At 46.9% G+C, this 14,788-nt stretch overlaps 1 protein-coding gene across 1 annotated transcript in view; it reads right to left on the reverse strand.

Moving 5' to 3' along the window:
• The window catches only part of TGS1 (trimethylguanosine synthase 1), a 255,651-nt gene that overhangs the window by 139,306 nt on the left and 101,557 nt on the right, over positions 1 to 14,788 (reverse strand). The window contains exons 6-8 of the mRNA XM_085605608.1: positions 12,583 to 12,669; positions 10,174 to 10,348; positions 4,414 to 4,750 (exon numbers count right to left, since the gene is read on the reverse strand). Of these exons, the coding sequence (XP_085461734.1) occupies positions 4,414 to 4,750; positions 10,174 to 10,348; positions 12,583 to 12,669 (599 nt within the window). The remainder of the gene's footprint in view (positions 1 to 4,413; positions 4,751 to 10,173; positions 10,349 to 12,582; positions 12,670 to 14,788) is intronic.

Raw genomic sequence — 14,788 nt, forward strand, 5'->3', positions numbered from 1 at the left:
TAATGTACTGAATGGCAAATGGTGTACAAATTTGTTAAAGTGTCAAATCATTCACACAATGCATCTCACCCACATGGTGCTACATAAAGTATATCCAAACCGCATGGATGCTTGTCCTAGATGTAGCCAAGGACAGGCAAACTTTTTAGGTCTCGCCTACGCAGCGCGCATGCGCTACTTAGGAGGGGACCTCTTGTAATCGATCAGCTTTTCTCCCCAAAAACGTGCACGTTTGGCGATTCCCTTGCGGGAGCGAGCGGCGCCATCTGTTAGCAATTATCGTGCTCGCTCCCGCAAGGCAAACGCTGCTGCGTCGCTGCTCTCGGCCACGCTCCCCCAACCCCTCCCACTTGTTGGATTTAACAAGCAGTCCATTATGGAACCAAATGTGTCGACCGTGGTAAAGTTGTGTTTGAAAGTTTACCAGAGTTGGGTTGCACTCTTAAACCCTGTTGAAAAAATATTTTTGCTGAAAGTGAAGGACTTACATGAACTGGAGTGTTCTAGTTTGCTTGCCAGCTCATAACTTCCATTTGGCTGGGCCTTTTACCATCAATTTGGGTTTTGTAGCTGTTATTTTTCCTCGGAAGCCTGCGGGTGTGCTGGGTATAGGAGCCCGTTGCAGTCCAAGCGTTACTTTTTTTGCAGTCAGAAGGTGCCCGCTGATTTGTCACTGCCGCGCAGGGTTAACAGCGATTCAAGAATGAGTGCATGGTTTTTGCTGTGCGATTATTTAGATCCACGGTGCTAATGTGGTACTTTGAAATTTGGGACCGCGTAGGAGGCAGGGCCCTACCCGTCTATTCCGGTATTAGCGAACCGCGAATGGTCAATGCGGTATGTACAAGTGCTTTGTATAACGTTTTAGCTATAAATGCACTGTGTATACGATATTATACATTGACTACGTGGGTTCCATCTTAGAGCGGTGGCCATCTTATGGTTGCCCTCACATAGGCTACACATTACAAGCAAGTACGGGCCTTTAGAACACATGTACTTTCTGTTTGACTTCTCTGTGACCTGTGCAGCTTGGTTCCGCTGCCCCAGGTCAGTCCGGTCTCACGAGCTCCCCGTCCTACGGCCACCTGCGATTAGCATCAGGGTTTGACACACCATAAAGCCTTTTCATCCCACACAAGCCTCCGGCTAATCTCTTTCACACCCGACTCTTCCTGCTTTATGGCTTGTTTTCCAAACAGGAGATGCCCGTGTTTATTGGGGCCTGTTGATATCTGATGTGGGATCTGAGCCTCGCTGGGTAAATTATTGTGGGCTGGCTTAACTGGAATGTGGGATGGTCATCATGACTCTGCCTTTTCGTTTGTAATGGATACATGTGAATGACCATACCATAAAACAAGGAATGTGTGCCTGAAGCATGATATTTTGTATTTAAGGAGAAGCCCGTTTCTGTAACTTTAAGCAGTCTCCTGAGAACATACATTGTGTTGTACTTCTCGGATACCTGTAATTGGTCTGCAGCCAATAAATCGATCTTTGACTTCACCTAGAAGACTCTGTGTTTCTGTTGGTCTGAAACAGGAAGAACCCGAAGTCTTAGGGTGTGTTCCCCTGCACCGCTGGGCTTAAAATTCCCAGTACTTCACTAATGCTGCGTTTCTCCCCACCAGTAGAGTTTGACTAACCGACTCACGGGTTCTTTGGGACACCGACAACAAACTGCGCCTGCCGGACCGCAGCGGCGCTGCCCTCGGAGGAAGAACTGCCAGGGGATACCCCGCAGACGACCCCCGTCTTTGGGGGCGCCCCGGAAGACGAGACCAATCTGGCCGGCAAAGCCATATCCATCAGAGACAGGTAGTGGGGCCTTTGAAGGAAGTCTGTTGGCGCAGGTTTTGATTGGCTGGTGGCACGTATGTCCTGCAGGCCTGCCCCCTTAAGTTTTACCTCCTCCATAACTTTAAAGACTGATATAGGCATACTAGAGGAAGAGGATTGGCAAGCTGCACTTATGACTCCAAGAGAATCAGCCATTCCATTCAAGTTCCGACTTATCCAACTGAAGGTACTGCACAGATCGTTTTTCACCGGGGCCACACTTATGAAAATTGGGCACAGGGACGGCGCATCCTGCCTTCGACAGTGCACTGAGGAGGCTACCTTATACCGCACTCTATGGGAATGCAAACAAATTAGGGTCCTTTGGGAAGAAGCCACACGTCATATGCACAGGGCCATGGAGAAGGATATCCACCTGATGCCGAGATTGGGGCTGCTGAACATTTGGGAGGCAACAGATGTCACTGAAATGGAACAACAATGGGTCACTTTGGGTTATACACTGGTGAAACGGGCAATTGCTTTGCATTGGGGGATTGCGGAGGTGCCAAATGCTAGGAGATGGGCTAAGGATTGCTGAAAAAGAGGTGCCTAAATCCAGGGTATGCCCCAAGAAATGTGACAAAATGGGGCAAATGGAACACTTATTGTGGGGTGATATGCGTCTCTTCTACTGTAGCAATGAAGATGCGAGAACAACAAAGATTCGGACATTTATGAATAAATGTATGTGGATGTACAAATATATGACAATTATAATTGCATTATATGTAAGATGTCTTATATGCTATTGATATTGTGTAATGGTGACTGTTCAGATCTAAAAATAATAAAAATATCTTTTAAAAAAAAGATGGACAGGTGGTTTTCTGTCAGCCGTCCTGATGGTGGTGAAAAGTGTGGCAAGGAATGTAAGAAATGGGAAGGCGAAGCCCCAATGTACACATTGGAGGATCCACTTGTCTGAAGTGGTGACTTCCCGCCCTTGGAGGAAATACTGGATCCTGCCTCCAAAAGGGTGGCTGTGTGCTGGCAAGGACACAATAAAGAAGTTTTGAGGCCGCAGATTCAGGAGGGGCAGGGGACTTCACTGCATGTTGTCCCTACTGTCCTTGGCGTTCTCTTTAAGAACCATGGTCTCAGTCACAAAAGGGATGGAAGACCCGTCAGACTGGTGGCTAGGTCTGGTGTTGGCGAAACCAAAAACCCCAACCATAGCCATGAAGGAGAATAAACTGCTGGTGGAATTGTCTGGTGAGGACAGAAAGACTCAGGTAAATTCCTGTGGCCCTGCTTTCATTAAACCTTTCCTGCTCTGAATCTGCTTTGTCGCCCAAAAAGTGAGAGCCATCAAATGTCATGGCCATTAAGGATGCTTGGACATTCCCACAAAAGCCTGTAGACCTCATCCAGGTGTGGCGCCAAAGTAATACACTTGTATCCATCTCCTAACCTAGGCAGCTGTTTGTGTCCAAGCCAAAGAGAATCACACATTTTGCTGCATTGCAGCCATCCTGAACAGCTTGAGTTAGGGATGCCTGATGATGATCCAGAATTGCCAGTAAAACCTAGGCCACCATGTTCTATAGGCCATAGAAGGAGCAGCCTAGAAGATATCTGGTGCTTACTGAGCACAGCACAAGGCTTGTAAAGGGAAAAAATATGCTTGCCAAATGGTTTGATTCTCTTTGACTTATAATCAGGTGAAGTGGTAGGTAAGGCGTTGGGATTAACTTTACTTGTGGACATCTGCACCACCAGACTCCCTGGCGTAGAATGTCGTCTCAAAAAGGCTAGCTAGCCTGTGCTGGACGATGAGGTGGAGCAAAATGCATATTTAACTGCCCGTCCTGAATATGGTTTTGTCCAAGTGCCCAAAAGGATATCCATGAGGATATCATTAAACGGCAATAGGGATCCTAAGGGGGCTTGACCAGGCTGTAGTATATCAAACAGAACATAGCCTTCACCGCCATAGAAGGAAGTTGTTAGTCTAATACTTGTGCTGCCCTTCTCATAACTACAGGAAACGAGGCGCTTTCTTCAATACTAGGACCAGGAAGTGACACAAGGTCAGAGTCTGGAGATGTATCCAGGCAACGGCCATATTGGAAGACATAATCATCCCCTTCATCAAAACTGTCCATGTTGAGTCAGTACCAAATAGATTGTGCAACGTATGGGTCCTACCACATGGTAAGGGCAAAATGTCAGAACTGGATGGATAGCGTGTTGGCTGAGCTAGACTTGGCCTCGGTCAAGGTCGTGGTAAATTCTGATTGGAGTCGGACAGCACAGTAGGATGCAAATTCCCCTCCAGTGTGGTCAGTACCTGCATCAATGCAAAAGGAACAGACGCAGGTAGTAGCGGCGAAACTGAACTCGGCACAGGTGCTGAACATGATGAGGATCTCAGGGACTATCCTTACATAATATTATCCTGGTTATGGACACTAATATTCAAAGCCTCAAGACTGGCTTAAACAATTAGTCGCTCTTCCACAAACTTAATTTGCCGGACAAATCCAGCAAGACAATTACATTCACAAGATTGGGTCAATTGGGTACTTCTGCATACCATCACAAAAGATAAATACCACATCTTCTCACCTTCTGCTTCTACTTGAAGATAATCGGGAATATCCAATGCAACTAACTGTCTTTGCGGGTGGCTGTCCAGTTCATATGACATCTCAGATGCAACTTCCTCTATAGTTTCTTCCGTGTTGCCCCCTTCGGATGTACAGAATCCAGAGCTAACTGGCACTTCATTTTGCACCGAAGTTGAAGGTGGAATCCTCAGCAGAGGGACGGGGAATTTTCTGACACATACTTCATGTTCTTCAGAGTCACTGCTGCTCGTGGACTCATTGATAATTTCAGTAGAAACAGTCTCTTCTGAGGACAATTCCACACAATCACCAGCTTGCTGTAGAAATATCTGACCCTGAAAGACAGAAGGTCCAACTTTAAAAAATATTATAAGGAAGAGAAGCCATTAACAGAATACCTTAAAAATGTTGCATACACTATCTTTCTTGTGTCCTGCAATTCTTCTAAAAGGCTGATTTTGATTGCTATCTCCACAACGTGGAGCACTATACATTTAACTATCAAGAGTAAATGTGCAACCCTTGTCTTAAGGTGGCTAGCATCCATAACATAACTCAAAATCATATCCTAATCAGATCTCAAGTATAGATTTTTAACATGGGGCATCAGAGCAAGCTGGTACCCAAGAGGCAGCAACGACTGGGGGCTCTGACCGACGGCTCCACTGCAGAAAAATTGAGCCCAGCACAAAGGAAGACCCAGAACAGGTTGATGTTTCAATTCAGAGGTACACTGGATACTTTTCACTGAGACCTCATTGACAGAACATAAAGAAAGCTCTCTTCCAGACCCTCCCTGGCACGTTAACATGTGGCAAAACGTATAACCAATGAACCATGCTGATGGACTATGCCAGCAGTGATGGAGTCTACTCAGTGGTCACAACCTTTGCTATGGTGGAATGAGCATGCAAACCAACTGGGGGTTGTTTCTTGGCCAGTGCATAGGAGATTTTAATGCAGAGCACGATCCATCTGGAGATGTTTGGTTTCTGCATGGCCTTCCCTTTCTTGTCCCCGACATAGCCCACGAAGAGTTGAATGTCCACCCGAAATGGTTTTGTGCCGTCAAGGTAGAAAAACAACGCTCTTTTTGGGTGCAGTCGGTGGAGTCTCTACTCTTCCGTAGAGGAATGAGCTGGAGTGTGAAAGGTAGGCAAAGTGAAGTACTGGCCTACATCGAACAGGGTGACTACCTTCAGCTAGAAAGATGCTGAAGCCCAAAGGAGCAGACTGTCAGAGAAAAATGAGATGAAGGGAGGCTTAGAGGACAGTAAATGCAGCTCACTGACCCTTCGGGCAGATGCAATTGCCACCAGAAAGGCAGTCTTATTGGTAAGGAGCCTACGAGCACAAGAATAAAGCGACTCATAGGGAGTGCACATTAAGAAAGTAAGAACCAAGTTAAGGTCATATTGAGACATAACAAAGAGACCTGGGGGAAAACTTTAAGAAACCTATTTACAATAGGGGACTTGAAGACAAAGAGCTGATCTGGCAGCTGCAGAAAGGCGGCGATGGCAGATAAATAACCCTTGAAAGTGCTCAATGCAAAGCCCTACTGGGCTAGGGTAAGGATGAACAAAAGAACCTGGGAAAGCAGGGCTTATAAAGGACCAATCTGTTTCTCAGCACACCATGCCATAAATGTATTCCAACAGCCAGCATATACCGTCTTAGTGGAGGGATGCCAGATTGCAGAGATAACATTGCAGACTTCAGGCGGAAGGTCGAAAGCGGTCAAATGTCACAGCTCAATCACCATGCATGAAGACTAGGTGTTGACAGTTTTGGGAGGCAAACCCTCCCCTGCTGCTCCAACAGTAGCTTCTCCCAAAGGGGCAGCCTGGTCGGAGACTGATGGCCATTCTCAACAGCTTAGGATACCAAACCCTCAGAGCCCAATCCAGAGCCACAAGAATGACTTGGGCCCAGCAGTTGATGGTCTTTTTGAGAACTCTGGGCAGGAGTGGTATGAGCGGAACGGCACACATGAGGCCTGATCTCCACTCGAAATGAAAAGTGTCTCTGAGCGAGAGCCATCTTGAAAGCATCAGCGCACAAAACTGCTGACATTGTGTGTTCTCCAAGGTAGCGAGCAGATCTAACCAAGGCTCTCCCCACTGCTAAAAGAAACCTTGCACCACCTCCAGATGGAGATGCCACTCATGATACACTAAACATCTTCGGCTACGTTTGTCCACTGTGCCTTTCAGAGAGCCCGCCAGGTGTTGAACCACCAAGGACATGCCCTGACATTCCAGCCATGTCCAAAGGTGCAACACCTCTTGACAAAGAGTACACAACCCCACCCTGCTCTGGTTGTTGCAGTACCACATAGCGGTGGTGTTGTCCGTGAACACCTGCACTAGCTTTCCCTTGATGGAGTGTAGAAAGGCTTTCAAGGTCAGCCAGATCGCTAGGATTTCCAACACATTGATGTGGAGTCTGGATTCTGCCAGAGACCATAGGAATCTGATCTCCACCTCTCCCATATGGCCGCCCCATCCCAGAAGGGACCCATCTGTCACTGCTATCGGATCTGGTCGGGGAAGGGAGAGGGGTCGGCCGCTGCAGTGCCCTCCAAGATCAGGATCATGTCGGAGAGAATCCCCTGATGCTGCACCCACTGGAACTTTAGGACCCACTGCTGAGCCTGCATATACTAGCGGGCATGTGTCACAAGCAGGATGCAGGAGGTCATGAGGTCCATCAGCCTCAGAGTCATTCTCACCGAAACCCATGATAAAGGCTGAAACATTGTTATCATAGCCTGAATATCCTGGACATGCCGTTCAGGAGCAAAGCCCTAAAACTGCACTGCGTCCATAACAGCTTTGATGAAAGGAAGCGTCTGAAAAGGGGCCAAGTGTGACTTTGACACGTTTATAGTGAACCCCAGCGAGTGCAGGAGGTCTGCCGTGGTCTGGAGATGGGCGACGACTGCCTGGGACAAGCCTGCCTTCAACAGCCAGTCTTCGAGATAGTTAGAAGAATGATCCCCCTGATCACTGCAGATGAGCTGCAACAACCGCCATCACCTTGGAGAACACCTGAGGGGCACTGGCAAGGCCCAAAAGGAGCACAGTGAACTGAAAGTGCTCGTGACTGTGAACCGCTGGTAACATCTGTAGGCAGGCAGGATGGGTACATGAAAGTATGCGTCCTGAAAGCCCAAAGCTACCATACAGTCTCCTGGGTCCAGGGCAGACAGGATTTGAGTGAGAGTGAGCATTTTGAATTTCTCCTTTTTCATGAAGAAATTGAGAGGACACGAGTCTAGAATAGGATTAAGACCTCCGCCCTTCTTAGGCTCCAGAAAGTAGCGTGAATAGCAACCACAACCTACTTCTATTGCCGGCACCCTCTCTATGGCGCTATTGGCAAGAGAGCCACCACTTCCTGGCAGAGTAAGGAAAGATGGTCCTCCGTCAGCCTGTTGCAAGTGGGTGGCATGGGTGGAGAGGTGGTCACTGATAGGAGGGAGTAGCTCCTTTGGACAATTTGGAGAACCTAGCAGTCGGATGTTATTGACCTCAAGTGGCATAGGTGAAGGCGTATCCTGCCTTCCATGGGGTTACCCAAAATGGACGGAGGGCCAACTCAAGGGGCTTGAAGCCTGCGGCTGCCGGGGAAGTGGCGGACTGGCATGACCCTGGCTGCATGACCCACAAGGTCTGTGGGTACAGAGTCTTCGGTCACACAGGGGCTGGGATTCTTGTGTGCCACGGTGGCTTGGCGGGTAGAGACGTGGCTGGAAGCCACATCCGTAGGAGCGAAAGGCAGACTGGGGTTGGGATCTGACTGTAGCTGCATGACCCTGGCTGCATGACCCACAAGGGTCTGTGGGTACAGAGTCTTCGGTCAAACAGGGGCTGGGATTCTTGTGTGCCACGGTGGCTTGGCGGGTAGAGGCGTGGCTGGAAGCCACATCCGTAGGAGCGAAAGGCAGACTGGGGTTGGGATCTGACTGTAGCTGTTCTATCCTTGAAGCGCTCAAGCGCTAAGTCTGCCATGCCTTTAAAGAGATGGAAGACAACAAAGGGCATGTCCATAAGCAAAGCCTAGACGTCCCCTGAAAAGCAAGGCGTCTTCAGCCAGGCATGACACCGTAAGGCCGCTCTGCCTGGCGAGTTGGTCATATCCATTCCAAATCAAATTGTGAACTTGGCTGAATCTCTCTCGTCAGCAATGACTTGGGAGAGTATGACCCAGGCTTCCTCTGGGACCATAGGCAGTACCTACGGAACCATATCCCAGAAGGAATGGGAGTACCGTCCCAAAACACATGCAGTGTTCACGGACAGCAGTAACAGCCTGGTCGAAGAAAATTTCTTGTTGCCCAAGGTATCCAGCCTTTTGGATTCCAAATCCGGTGGGGTGGTAGGAAATGTGTCAGGATTTACCAAGTAAGTAGAGGCTGGGACCACCAAGCTCTCTGGGGTGGGTACCTGTGTGAGAAAATTGTGGTCCCCTTGGTCGGGGCGATGGTGGCAGACAATCGTGCTGTTCACAGGGGCTCCTGAGCAGGGCGTGGGCTAGGCCCTGAGTAGGACGTCCACGAGGGCTTTGTTAAACTGGAGAAGCGGTTTAGATGGGGTGACTCCTGGTTGAAGCACCTCCGTCAAGACGTTTGTTTTGACAGCCACATAGGGCAGTATAAGGTTCAGGACAGTGGCTGCCCTCCTCACCACCACAGCAAAGGAGGCTCCTTCCTCCATAGCCACAGCAGGAAGTGCAACCAAGCCAGTATCTGGGGAGGTGTTCAGTACACTGCCATCCGCCAATTTCTCATACCAGGTTTCCTCTGTGGGAATCTAGGAGCTGGTATTCTTCAGAGTCCAGTGGCCCCTCTCATAGCTTCCCTAGCCTACAGAAATAGCGTGTAGCTTGGATGGCATGGCTCCCGTTGGCATCGACGACGCTCATCCGCCTCCATGTCGGAGTTGGGGATAAGAATGGGGATGGCACAGAGGGTGCTGTCAGTGTGGCCGGCACAAGTGAAGGTTGAGTTGGCTCCACCGGCGCCAGCCTAGAAATATCTGTGGATCCAAGGGGCCCGACTGGTTCTGAAGGCAAACATCCCTGCGGAAGACCAGTATGCAAATGGGATGACTTCGACTGCAATGAAGATTGATGGCTCTGCGACCCATCCCGGGACCTTCCTCTCAACTGGGATCGAGACCGTTGTGGCGTTGGGCGTCAAGCAGCAAGGATTTTGAGGCATCACTCCCTCAAGGCCTTGGAATGCATGGCGCGACAATCGACAAAGGGTTTGGCATTGTGGTCATGCTCATGGCACCAGAAACAGACGAGGTGTGTGTCTGTCACTGGCAATTTTTGGTGACAGACACAGCAGGGCTTGAATCCAACCTTTCTTGTCGACATCCCTGCCACACCAGGAGACAAATCTCAAAAATCTTCGATAAAAAGTTGAAAAGGGGCACTCAAAATGTGAATGAGGGTAGCACTCTCCGGATCTGCGCTGTCTGCATGGAAAGAAACAGTCAGCGTGCTAGGGTGTTGCCTAGCTAGGCACTGCGCACGTCACTTCCAGCGCGGACGATGCCACATGGGCCCGACCAACGCCACCTACTGGAGCACAGGGGTACTACTCATGAAAAATATCTGGTTCCAGTCTGACAACTAGAGATAATTTTAAGTTTAGGAATCTGAGGCTAGAAGTCTCTATCGAATACAAATAAATATAAGTGCTAAAAGAGCAAAGACAGATCAACAAGCTCACATAAAAGTTTACCTTGTCTGCCACATTATTATTTGCAGGTAAAATTGCTTCAGGTTCTTCTGTAAAAAAGATGTGCTTGTTCTTGGAATATACTGGCTTGAGCTTGCTAAGTGATTTTGGTTTGCATTTCACATTTTTATCCAGGTAACGCACCGTTCGGGGACTGAAGCTAGAAATCCTTCCATATCTGCAATGACAAGTATAATCAACAAAATCATAAAAATGAAAGATAATATTGGCTTAGTCAACAAAAACGTGAAGTCTTGAATACAGAAAATCGCAAAAGTTTATGCCCTAGTCCTACTGCAGCACAATACGTTTTTTGGGTTCAAATGGAAGCCATTATGTATAGCATCAGAATCTATTGCTCTATTGAATTGCTCTGATATAAAAGTGTTAGTGTCTTCAGTGGGGTGTTGGTTCTGTCTCTGCAGCATGGGCTCTAATCCCTAAAACACTACCACCAAGGCAAATCAGCTTATTGATACTAGTGCTCAACTGGAGCAGACAAATAAATATAATTTCTTCCCAAATGGGTGGTGTTGCAGGGTGATAATCTGTTGAAGAAAGTAACAATTACGTTTATGTTCTGGGAACACAGTGTGGGTGCATATGTTGTGCTAAGAATTTAAAAATCATCATACATAGTTGGGCAGGTAATGGCTTGGTAGGGCACAAGGTATGCTTTTCCTAATGTATAGGACCAGAAAGAGCCACTACAGGTGCCTGATGGGAAGGAAGGCCATGTTATACATGGGCACACAAGACTCCTCTCCCTCTTCAGGCCTGTCCATTGGTTACGCCTTTTGGGAGCATGATGGGTGGGCCACACACAGCATAAGATTAGAGATTAGAAGCTGTTAATAAAGTGGGGTATTCCATCTTGTGTTTCTAAGTGGCATCATGCACAACTCGAGTTTCGCTCTTGTTGCTTACTGCAGTCACTTGGAACCCTTCTATGCTAAACTCATTTTTTACAGTTACCCAGCTCAATTCTCTTGTCCGTGAAAGGCTGCACGACAAGAATGGGATTTCACATTTCCCTGAGCAGTTGACACAGCTCTGTGGTGCCGTAGAAGAGGCTTAATGATGTGAGGATCCCTGAGGGGGCACAGAATGGGGATGCACAGCAGAAATGCTCACTTCAGTGGGTAACAGTGCTCGCTGGGGCAGATGTGGCAGGCTGTGATAAGAGCATGAATCTAGTGTGATTCAGGACAGGGATATCCCAGAGTAATGGAAGGTTGTACAATGCAGAGAAACCTCAAGGATGAAAAGTGGAAGGACCAAACCCCCAAAAGTGTTTGAAAAGGGGAGCGACCAGAAAATGATACACAGTGCAGCCCTTGCCAATGGGGAAGGGATTGTGCAGAGGCAATGCAAGGATTGAGATCAGAGACCATGGGCAGGGATGAGACAGGGAAACACAGGCATAAGATAAGGGGAGAAGCTCTCGGGCTTGCCTTGTAGCAGTAGAAAGGGACTGGTTACAAAGGAATATTAGGACTTTGCCTGTCAAAATCCTGTTGTGGGTCTAGGGTAGTATTCTTTTATTTGATCTTCACAAACCTTGCCAAAACAAATGGTGCCAACACAGTCTCCGAGCAATCCTCTGCGGATTCACTAAAATGCACCACTTGCTAATGAAGGGACTTATCAATATCTGGTGAAAAGGTTAACTGGAATTTCACAGCTAAAGCAACTATTCATGGGAACCAGTGGGGAATGAGAGTAAACAATTACATGCCAAATATTATGAAGTACAACTTGCCAATTCCTAACGGGATCTCAATCAAGTCCCATGATGGTTTAAATTGGGCAAGCTAGAAAGTGACTCATAACTAACTCAACTGAAAAGAATTCTAGCCATTACCTTTATAAATTTAAAGAAGGTACATGTTGATGTTCAAAGATAACATAGCACACAATCTTTGGGTTTCCATGAGTCAATAAAAAGGGATTAAGGAAAGGACATGCATTTTGAGGCTGTAGCTATACAAATTTATTGCACAATAATTATATTTTAAAATCTTATTTCATTAAAATGTGAGTGTTAGTCATGTAAATTAGAATATAAGTAGGGCAGACATTTGGTCTTTGTGAGTTAAGCAAGTGCCACACTAATCCAGAAGTGCAACAGTCCTTCAAAATGGGTCAGTGCTATAACAATTCTTGTACTTTGCATAAAGGAGATGAGGGGACAGTGAACCATGGTCAATTCCACTTGTAATTTAAATGTAATTTACATTTACCATGGGGTTACAGATAATATTCCAAAAACTGAATAGGGGAAAGCGTTACTGGCATGAAAGCATTTTAGGAAAATGTGTACAGGACTATAAAAATACTTTGAAAATACTATCCTGCACACAAAAATCGAACAAAAAAAAAGATATTCATTTCCTCTATTTAAGAGATCACCTTTGTCCAGTGCCTCGCTTGAATCCTAATACAGACCAGGTTTTGTCAAGAATCTCAGAGGGGTTTTCTTCTGCATCGAGTTCATGACTGAAAAGAAAAAAAACACTATTTATTTTCAATAAATGTTTAAGTATGCACAGATAATGGTAACTGCGTTAAAACTTACACAGATTACAAATTCCATTTGTAGGAGTTTAATAACTAACTTGGGTGGAGAGTTTTGCGTGGTGAGATTGAATATGCATGCAGAGTTTGCAACTGCAAAACTGTAATCAATCAATCAGTGTCTTATAAAGCAGGCATACTCACCCGTGAGGGTCTCAGTGCGCTTCTGCACGTTAGTGTATATCTATACGAGTATCAGATAAAACAGCTCACATTTAAATTTTTTTTTATCTCCTGTAAAACGTAATACATGAGCAGTTTATTTAATTATTATGGGGAAGATATTTTCATATATTCTGGGATAGAAGCCTTACAATATACACATCATTATTTACGGTATACATATATTCCCGATTCTGAACTTGACGCAAGTGAAGTAATGAGTGCAGTAATTTTGTAATATAAGGGTGCTAGTATTCGGAAGCACATTGGGACAGTTAGTGGAGTCAACCCTGCCCATTAGGGTCAGCCTACTGTTAACTACTGGGATGCATTTCACAACTTTTTCACACCTTTTGAAAGCTGAGCACAGGCTGTGAGCTGTCAGAGGGTAATGCTAATTAGTCTTCTGACAGTTCAGGCAGGTGAGTTTCTAAAATATACTTTTTCTTATTATTATTAGAAATATGTCTTCACCATTGATTTGGATTTCAACAACTATTAAAAATAGTGGCTACATCCCTGGACCCAGTCCCTGCGAGTTATTTCAGGGAGATAGAAAGTCTATAGAGAACGCTGCTATGGAAGGGAAAGGCCCGAATAGCGTTCGCCAAACTTACACTCACGTGGGGGAATTAGCCTGCCAGACCTCAAACGCTACTATTGGGCTGCCCACCTCGCTGCTATAAACTACGGTACTTATAGGAGGGCTGACGACCCCGGCTTCGCCATGGACCGATGGATACTCCCTGGAAGGAATTACAACAGGGCATTGTACTCCAAGACTGGAGGGCAATTACTGACAGGACCGACCAGACACTTGGCGCACGTGTGGAAGGCAGCTAATCGCAGTCTGGGTTGGGAGAACAAAATCACAATAGCCACCTCTCTATGGGACTCTGAGCTCCTGGGTAACTTATGGACTTCCAAGGGCTTCGACAGGTGGGACCTAATTGGAATCTCGAGAGTGGGAGATCTCTGGGCCAAAGGGGAAATCAAATCCTTCCCTTCCCTACAGAGGGAGTACGAGCTAGCCAGTACAGAACACTTCCTTGACGATGAAGACTGGATGGAGGCAGTGATGTCCTCGCGAGCGGTGGCAATCTCAACTAGGTCACGCCTCGTCCAGTTAAAAATTCTACACAGAGTGTACATAACAGGCCCCTGTCTGGTGAAAATGGGGAGGGCGAAGAGTGCAGGAGGGGATGCGGGCAGATGGGAACCTTCTTACATATCCTATGGGATTGTGACCTCATACAACGATACTGGCGAGATGTGCACGCAATTGCGAGTGTCGCACTGAACATGACCGTTCGCTTGGAGGCCAAAAGGTGCCTCCTAAACGTGTGGGAGCCCGCATACCTTAATGTAGCACAGAAAACCTGGGTGACACTGGGCCTCATGATAGCCAAGCATAATATTGCAAAGCTTTGGGGCGCCAACCATGCCCCAGTAGTTGGGACCTGGATGAGAGACATGGACTGGTGCATGTTCAGAAAGAAAACAGTGTACCTGGCAAGAGGCTGCCCCCGAAAATGGGTCTCCATTTGGACTGCTTGGAATGTCTATAGAGGGAACATATGCCCCCCCCCCCCCCCCCAAGACTGCCTGAACTGGATGTCAATGAACACTTGATGTACCTATGTTAACGATTCATTGTTCAATAAAAAGAATTAATAAAAAATAAAAAAATAGTGGCTACATGTGAGGTTGGCCTGGTATATGATGTACACTTATGCAAGTGGACACCCTGCACCAGTCCAGGCAACCCTTATTGTGATTTTGGAGGTCTTAGATAAGCTTAGAAAGCTCTCTAAGTGGTAGCTGTGGAGAGCAGCCTTCAGGCTTAGTCCAGAAGGAGTGTAAAGCAGCTTGTTTTACC

The sequence above is a fragment of the Triturus cristatus genome, chromosome 5_1, assembly GCF_964204655.1.
Source record: "Triturus cristatus chromosome 5_1, aTriCri1.1, whole genome shotgun sequence".
Lineage (NCBI taxonomy): Eukaryota > Metazoa > Chordata > Amphibia > Caudata > Salamandridae > Triturus > Triturus cristatus.